The sequence below is a fragment of the Haliotis cracherodii genome, unplaced genomic scaffold, assembly GCF_022045235.1.
Source record: "Haliotis cracherodii isolate W230 unplaced genomic scaffold, xgHalCrac1.p SCAF_9, whole genome shotgun sequence".
Classification (NCBI taxonomy): Eukaryota; Metazoa; Mollusca; class Gastropoda; order Lepetellida; family Haliotidae; genus Haliotis; species Haliotis cracherodii.
Genome location: NW_027266343.1, coordinates 20,105,934 through 20,115,434, shown reverse-complemented (window position 1 = coordinate 20,115,434; position 9,501 = coordinate 20,105,934). Strand labels below are relative to the sequence as shown.

The window sequence follows — 9,501 nt, the reverse complement described above, 5'->3', positions numbered from 1 at the left end:
GCTGAAGACCTATTCTAACTTCTATACTACTTTTTTGTAACCCGGATCTTAACGGGGCTATTGCTGATCTATCTTTGTATATTTTATCTATTAAAATAACAGGCATTTTGCAACAGATTAAAACACAATTCATCATAAGCAGGGCACTTTAATAAAACATGGACTTCGTTTTCTATCACATTGTCATTATATTACGGGGATAGACCTTGTGCTCCTATTGCCTTATCGCCCGGTTGTTGTGACCACGTTGGAATGTTGCCAACTGGAGGTGTTTTCTTAGCATTCCAAACTGCTGTGTGTGTACCATGAATGTTATCTCGTGTACAAACATTTACTGGCGCGATTAAATTTCGGAACGAGACGAGATCTGACGTAACTGTCAGTTACGTAATCGATAACGAGGACCGCTGCAGTGTTGATGTAAACGTGGAGGTCCACGAGGGGGAGGTTTGTAGTGAGAGATTCAGGTGAGTGTTCATCATCATCTCCGCACATTGTCATCTACAAACGATGAACACAGTTAATGCCACGTCCTAACTAGCTCTGTTCAAGTTGTCCTTACCCTAGCGACAGGTATGCGCTTGTTGGCAACATTTAGTGATACACTTAAACCTTTACCCTTACCTGGTGTTACAGGTGCACACTAGGATTCGAATGTCATGAAGATCTCGTTATTTGTAAGCACACACACACACACACACACACACACACACACACACACACACACACACACACACCAGTTAACGCCCACCCGATGACCTACCAGGATACGTGTTTTATCGCATGTCTCATGGCAATAGGTTTTGGTATGTGGACTTTGCACGCCCTTGACACTGTATTGCAGATTAATATGCAATCATGAACATGTTCCGTGTTGAAACTATCACCATAAGGGTTCAGTGAGGTAGTTTGGTTTAACGCCTCTTAGAACAGTATTCATATATCACAATGTGTCAGCTGGGTGTGGGCGGAAAGCGCGAACTCGGGTGAAATCCACGAGCTGTGTGGTGATGACAATCCTTAAAACATAATCATGGCGAATATGGTATTCGAACCCATGATCATTTTTTTGTTTCTGGCACGTCTTAAGCACACAGTTCTGCCTTAGACGCCTGGCCCACTCGATCCCCTAGCCCTCAGGATTTCTGCGTTTCCGAGTTTCAACAATATCATATCAGTGTCAGAGTTTGTTACTCAGACGTTTGTGACTTTAAGTCTCAGACGTTTACCACTTCGATGAAACTCACGAGCACGGGTATGGTGCTGACAAACCTAGAAACAATCGGGGCGAACCAGGATTCGAACCCTCAATCATAGGTTTCTGGCGTGCCCAAAGGACGCAACTCTGCACAGCGAATCGCGGCACCTTAAACGACTGGGCCACCCGTGCCCCTTGTGACTTTAAAACAAGCTCTTTACATGATGTTAACAGATGTCCTAGACAGCATGACAAAACACATGCAGGCATGGGAGTACCCAAAGACATCGCAAAGTACTGTGGAGAAGTACTTCTCCTCGCCTTGTAAGGATCAGAGCTGATCGGGGCTTTCACCAGAGTGGTGAATGTCTACGACCTGTGCCACTTTCGGGATTCATCCCACATCAAGTTGTCATGCCGCGATATATCCGAATAATTTCGAAACAGAATGAGTCCCATATGCATCTCCCTTACATTGTAGTGATTGGGCTTCCCAAGTAGCAGAATAAGTAATTAAGAAAATGGTCGGCAGTACTAGTGTAGGTGAAATATCATCGTATCTCTTTTTGTGGTTTGTTGACCATGAATAACAGTATATTGTCACCTTATTTCAGATGACAATGGAATATCCGAGCATATCTGAGGAAGACCTCCACTGTCCAATATGCGCGGACTTTTTTATCGAACCTAAGCTGCTGCCCTGTGCACACAGACTTTGTGCCAGCTGTTTAGGCGATTATGTGAAGTTCTCAAAAACAGATGATTGTCGATGCCCACTCTGCCAGAGACACTTCAGGAGAAAGGCAGTGTTCCCAACTGATCATGTTCTTCGCAACTTGGTTCAGGATAGAATAGTTCTCCCACTTGGCAAATGCAAAGTTCATGTTTTACAACGAACGCGATATTGCCGCAGTTGCTCTATGCTTGTGTGTGCCGAGTGCATCATTGACAAGCACAGGGAATGTAGCACTGTGGTTCCTGTGGCTGAGGCCAAGGAGACGATGGAGGAGAAGTTTCATAAAGAAAAAGAGAGGATAGATGCTTTAGAACGGATTATAGATTCGGCTGAAGAACAAAGCACAAAAAAGATAGAAGAGACAAGATCAGTGACCACAGACGCATTTGAGCACTTGGAGAAAGTTAAAGAAGAATTTGTTACTCATATTGTAAATATGCAAGACGCTCTCAAGGAACATGAAAATGCAAATGTTATACAATTACAGAATTATTTGACAATGGTGAAGAAACTAAAAACGAAAATGCTAGATCTCAATACCTCCGTGAAAAAAAGCTTGGACAACAAATCTGCAGATGGTCTGTTTGAAGCCATGAACACAGTAGAAGAAAAACAAGGTTTCCTGGGAACAATATCCCATCAGTTGGAGGAGGGCGTCGAGGTGAAGGTGCCGTCACTGAAGCTATTTGTAAAGTCACCTACAGAATTCCCCTACGCCCAGATAGTCTTGAACAACGGTAACTTCCACTACCGGAAACACTGGAGTGTGTGGAATGTTGTCAGGGGGTTTGTCCCTGATACTGTAATGATGTTCCACATTGCGACCATCATATATGCCATTTGTATGTTAACCTATTATTTTCTTTGGAATGACAAAAACGGATTCGAAATTCCGTATATCTGTCCCATCTCTGTTGCAGATGCATGTCCTAACCTCGAAACGTACGGTCTGGAATTGTACTTAAAATATGATGAAACTTGCTGTTTATCAGACGGAACTCTAGACGTCTCATAGAAAGTCGTAGAACACTGTCGTTCAGTCGTATTTAATCGCAGTTGTGTTTTGTACTCTGACTCGATCAATTCTAATATTGTGTCTGCTTACCCAAACCCACACTTACGTTTAAGGTGGTTCGACAGAGACAGTGTTGGATGAGGCGTAAAATAACATTGTGACACCTTCAAATCGTCAGGTCGTGCAAGTTTACATCTAAGGCGTGGTGGAGACGGGTGGAGGTGTTTGACCCACAGTCGTATGTTATCTAACGTCTGTCGATATGTGCTACCAATCAGTGGCTTGTCTGATCCAGACTGTTGAAGTGAATATCTATATCTGCTTGCATGTATGCTTCTGTAATAAAAAGTAATCTTTTCTGAAGTGTTCGGTTGGTTTTTAATTTTGATATATATTTCAGTTTTAGGGAACATATATGCAGTGTTCATTCGTGAACTTTCATACTTCAATATTCGTGTTTGTTTGTGTTTAGTTCAGATTTACATTGAGTGTTATGAGACACGTATGAAATTCCCTGGCAGAGTGGTTTCATAGTTGAACTTACTCGATCAGAGCCATCCCTTCTTTTGAAGCGTAATCTCATTTAAATGGAAAACAAAAACGAATAAAGCTATTATTTCTTTAATACATATTAGAGAGAGAGAGAGAGAGAGAGAGAGAGAGAGAGTGTGTGTGTCCACACTACAGTCCACATAACAAACAACAATTGTGAAACTAATGTGACCAACAGCTGCTATTATAAAGCAGAATATGGACAAGAATGATTCATAAGCTTGTCCATAAACCATCGTCAATGACATACATTATCGGAATTGAAAGTAAGCAAAATATATAATCAGACACTAAGGATCGCAACTCTGCTAAGCTAAATACCAGGAAAGTCGGGCACTCGTCACAAATCAGATGAAGTTAAGCAATTATGGTCGGGTGTCCGGCCGTTTTCGGCACTTTGACTCAAGGGCTTCGGACCTGGCCCACACTGACGCACATCTGGCAAGAGACTGTGTTCAAATATGAATCTGTTCATCGAACAGTGAATGGGTACCCGGTAGGATGAGATGGTAATGTGAATGTTAACCTTCTAGCGCTTCACAGAGATACCCCCAGGGAACTAAGACTGAAATTCGAGTGTACATTGATCCCTTGGTCGGGGTATTACAATGTAGCGAATGAGTGATTGAGTGAGTATGGTTTTACGCCGCTTTAAGAAATATTCCAGCAATATCACGGCAGGTAGACACCGGAAATGAGCTTCACACTTTGTACCCATGTCGGGAATCGAACCCGGGTCTTCGGCATGACGAGCGAACGCTTTAACCACAAGGCTACCCGACCGCCCCATTACAATGTAGCGCATGACGAGCGAACGCTTTAACCACTAGGCTACCCGACCGCCCCATTACAATGTATCGCTTTGTGCAAGCGCCTGTGTGGTGTGAAGATACTGGCCTAAGGATTATTTTTAAAAAAAACATGCTTATCTGCAAAGTAATACGTCGTTATGAATATCAATCTGATACAGTTAATGACTAGCCCGCAACTAAGCTGCACATATAGAACAATGAAAGGACAGAATACGTACATCAATGCCTAAGAAGCAACAAGGATTTTTTTGAGTGCTGATGATTTAAAAAGGTGTAAATTCAGTACCGGCCGCACAATATATTTTGTTCACAGGCACATCCAAAGGTTTCCTTGAATTAATCAAAGTGAATTTAGTTTGGTAAGAAAACCCCATTCGACGCAAAAGTTTAAGGGAAGAACGGTTTTCGGCATAAGGAACCATTGTGACATTATCTCCATAAGGGACTTGGTCAAGAAGCGTTCTCATTAGTTCGTATGCTACGTCACCATTTTCTGCGTACGTTGGCGAGGAGTCCCAGCCTTTGTTCGCTCGTTGAAGAACTCCATAGCCCATTACATCATCAGAAACTTTGTCCAATGCCACAAAGACAGAGGATGCATCTCCAATGATAACCTTTCGGAAATAAGCTTTCTTTTGAATGGATGTAGATTTTCATCATAGTGCTCAACAGACGTCAATGAGGCAGCATGTACGGGCAGTATACGGACGGTGCTGTTCATCATTGGTGCTAAAGTCATTTCTGAAGTGTCCAAAGTTACATTTCATGCGATGGTTCAAAAGATAACGTTTGAGCAACATTGACATTTATGACAGTTCCCAAGAAACTTTTATGCCTTATTTCCCAAAAAGCCGACTCCGTGAGTTTTAGTCCTATTCCTCGGTGCCTTTACTTGGCATGGTTGTCTACTGTACGTACATGTAGCAATGCACCCTACAACAGAGCGTGTGTATATATCGTGACTCAGTTGTATTAATGATTGCTGAAACGACTTCAGAAATAGTGCAGCTGCAATACGCCAACCTGCAAATAGTCAAACTTGATTCGCAAACCAGTGGTTTACAGCATGATCAACTAATTGAACCTGATCAGATAGAGTACATTATTCTCTGTTCCACAATCCTAATCGTGAATTATTAGTGTATATTCCCAAATCAAGATACATATTATAGATTTGACGACAGGGATGGTTATGTTGGAGTGGTGTTCTATGGTCATTAAGGGACGTTTAACGACAGGACACAGATACACTTCTTACTGATCCAAACTGCCGTGATTTAATGATATGCCCTCATTCTTGCATTCATTGCGCCATATTGTGTCTAACAATGTTCATGACACCTCATACCTTCAGACGTGATTTACGCAATAGGTACATTACATTCTTACGTTAAAGGATCAGGGTTTTGTTTGCAAATCAAATAACCTACGCGTGTTTGAATCTCAAATTAAGGAATGGCTGTTTCACGAAACCGGATATAAAAACAATTCTCACCAAAGCCCATGTTCTGTGTCTTGTAGACACATCGGGCAGATACACAGGCTAAATCCCGTGCCCGCACACCTACACATTATGACGCCACACATCAGCAAAAGCTTGAAAGAGCGAACTGTAATATTTCAATCATTACCCGACATGATAGTGATTACGCTTGAGTGAATGGGTGATGGTCCATGAATACCCTAGTCCAGTATAAATTTGGAAGGCCGAAGGTAAGGTCGATTGTAGAAGTTTAACACTAAAAGGGGTATGTCACATCATAATGGGGCTGAATGTAATGGGTCCCATCTTAACTCATTCGGTTCGATGTGTATTGTACAAGATAATAATGCATGCATGACTTCTACAGACCGAATACATGCTTGTATTTCTGTTGGTTATTCTCACTTCCGTTTCGTTTTTGCTTCCAATTTGACATTTATTCATTTCATGTGTAAAGATATTCTCGCCTGGTCCTCACGAGCTCCCAATCCATCTCGTCTATTATATACAGGTAGTTAAAACTCTTATGTCCAATATGGCATACTAAACAGTTTCAATTTTAACCTAAATATGCTTTCCAAAGTGCTATGTTCAAAGAAACAAGTATATGAAACGCCCCTTGGCACACATGCTTGACTGTCCAGCGCAGTATATTTCCATTGCATTACGTATTACAGTATATATAAGAGCAGGTGTGTATATATGTGCGTATGTACGTATGTATATGTGTTTTTATGATTACTCGTACAGTTGAATATTATTTCTCTGCACTGTACTTATATTCTGCACTTATTCATTATTCACATACCACAATCTAATGATATGTATGTTGGAAAAGGACACGTAAGTGTGTCACTTATACCTAATCCATTTGATTTGTCGGAATACAATTTGTTTAATCAAATCATCACATTATGATAAATACTCTGAACTCATTCGCCATTAAAGCCATTAATGTCTCCTGATTCTAAGTTAAATCCTTTATTTGAAATTTGTCAAAGATTCGCTTTTACGAGACCGCCATATTGAATGAAGATCTATGTCGAACTCTCGTTCAGAAGAGTCAATTTGATTGATTGTTATTTTAATCAAAGCAGCGAGAGAAATTCCTTGGAAGGTTAGAGATCATTACGCCACTTCCACAACGAAGCCAGCGATTGGATGCATGGTTATTTATAATAATTATTGGTAATACAATACACTGCATAGTCGAGGATGAGTGACACTTTGAACAATTAATATTAGGCCAAAACTTACCAATGATCCTGCCGTCGTCCCTGACCGCCGCCCACCATGTAGAGAAGCCAGTGTCGTAGCAACGTTGGAGATACCGTAGAGACAGGTTCCAGCCTTCCTTGTTGGATAGTTGAGCCACATGTTTCACTTCAGACCGGCCAAACAAACGCCTGATCACAAAACCTGCCATGACAGTTCTTCTTACCTTTACTTCTAAAATGTCGAGCATCATGTGTAAGGATATATATATATTCCTGGGTGTAGATGCAGAAGTGAAGAAACATTAACGGTTTGGGCTTACTGGGCAACTGCCACAACATGTTGCGGGATTTAATCAGCAATGACTGGTGGGTGTTTCTCTCTGGTGGAAATCAATGCTTCAATAACGCTGGTACCTGGTGTGAATATATCATTTATGTGTTAGTTAGGTGTTTTCGACATCCGAGGCTAAAGCAAATGTCTGCCAAAGGTGGTTCCTATTTACACTGTTGGCAAACAATATTAGCCATCGGATTTAGATATAAAATATAAATGAGTATCCAAATATTTCTTATATATTATTTCGTTTGACCTTGTGTGGTTCAATCAGTTTAACAGATAAAAATATAGGCAAACACTTTTTAAATGTAGAATGTGTACTATATACATATTTACTGTTAAATCTACCAAGATATATTCAGCTATATATGATACAAGAAGAAAACCGTTATGTTCACCCAGTGTTCCGCCTCTCAACATTCATCTGCCCGTCACACTAGTCTTAGAAGCGTCTTCTCCTGGTACAAGACATGTCACGTGACAACGTGCTGCCTGGGTATACTTGTACATGTTCTGTCTGGTACGCAGGTCACACGATCGACTGAACAGTGATGAATTGTGGGTATCTCTGTCATGCTAGTTCTGATAGGCCCCCTGTTGGTTAGCGGCTTGAAAACATTGTGATTTCGATGGTCGCAATGGGTCAACACGCCAGCCCTCTCGGCTGTCAAGGGTCATAGAGGCTCGTTGAAACGCGACAATTATTATACCTGGCTGTAATAGACAATACGTGTGTGTCATTGATACGTGTTTAACGATGGTTAACGAACCCAACACATGAACATCGTTTATATATATATTCACCGACGGGATGAAAGGTTTCACGCATCTTTGGCTGTGCGTCTGGATGGTGCACCCTTCTTTCGACTACAGTCAGTTTGACTACACACAATTAATCCCATCCCTGATTTGATAATGGACAGGTACAAGTTTCATAATACCAGAGAACAACCGAAATATTTTAAAAACTTGAACTAAAGCTGAATAATTTAAAACATCCTGCTCATGAGTAGCTTAGTAGTGGAGAAGCACTATTTGACGAGAACAACAATTATTAATAGGCTCAGCTACCCCTTCTCCTGAGTTGTCTCTCATATGGCTTTCAGTTATTGCAGCATCTGCGCAGTACCAGACCCCCTCCTTCCAATAAAGCTGGACATTTAGTTAATCTTGGTTGAACTGTTGAATTGATGTTATATTGTTTGCGGCTACCGTACAGAACTCTTATGAGTGTTAAGGAATATTGCTATACTGCGAAATGCTTTATTTGATCATTGTATAAAATAACTCAACTCTCTCTCTTATTCTTCAGTGGATCTTTATCTTATTTTACACGGGCAGGTCTACAATGTTTGTGAAGGGGTCAGCTTGTTACCCCTCTAATCACTGGTGCATAACTTGGGTTTGCCAACACTGTAGACGAAACGAACTGTAGACGATCATCCACATCTCTTCAGTGTGTGTCATATTGTATTTGTACCCTACGTATAGAAACGGACTCACATTTCGTTTCCTTCACATGTCTCATTTCCCGTTCTTCGTCATGAGTGGTGAAATGGCATCCCTGGCAATAAGTTCAAATGTGTATGTTTTTGTTTCTGTGCTAAACTAATAAACTATAAATATTTCTGCATGAGTCATTGGATTTTATAAACATATATTCCAAAAAGGGGATGGTACAGTGACTTGTCATAGCGCTGTTACAATGAAGAGTGGAGTCTATGTCTTCCATAAACTCATCGTCGCTATATGGCTGAAATAATGCCGATGCGACGTTAAAGTTTAATTGACTCCCTCACTCCTTAAACTCATCGGTATATCTAAACCTTTCACATTTCTATACCGGCTGCATAAAAATGTATTCATGCGTGTCATGTGGATTTTCTCTCTCATAACGGTCACAAATGGTCCTATGTTAACAAAATGAAAACAACAACAGTCTTGGACGAAAACATCATTCATACCAATGTGCAAACGGTTAAATAATGAACTGTCTAAGGTTTTACATTCAAGTACACAACAATAAATATTTCAACACTTTCAAGTAACATTCTCAACTGACTGTAACACACCAACACCTACTATTACTCTTATTGTACACCTACGTTAAACCCTTCTCACTCATAAACCTACATCAAAAATATAAATATC

The 9,501-nt window shown here is 40.8% G+C and overlaps 1 protein-coding gene across 1 annotated transcript; it reads left to right on the top strand.

The window, feature by feature from the left end:
* Nucleotides 1-385: 385 nt before the first annotated feature.
* On the top strand, nt 386-3,256 carry LOC139453071 (E3 ubiquitin-protein ligase TRIM13-like). The gene is made up of 2 exons (XM_071234695.1): nt 386-467; nt 1,813-3,256. Exon 2 carries the CDS (start codon nt 1,813-1,815, stop codon nt 2,947-2,949), a length of 1,137 nt encoding a protein of 378 aa, XP_071090796.1. The 5' UTR covers nt 386-467; the 3' UTR covers nt 2,950-3,256.
* Nucleotides 3,257-9,501: the final 6,245 nt, after the last annotated feature.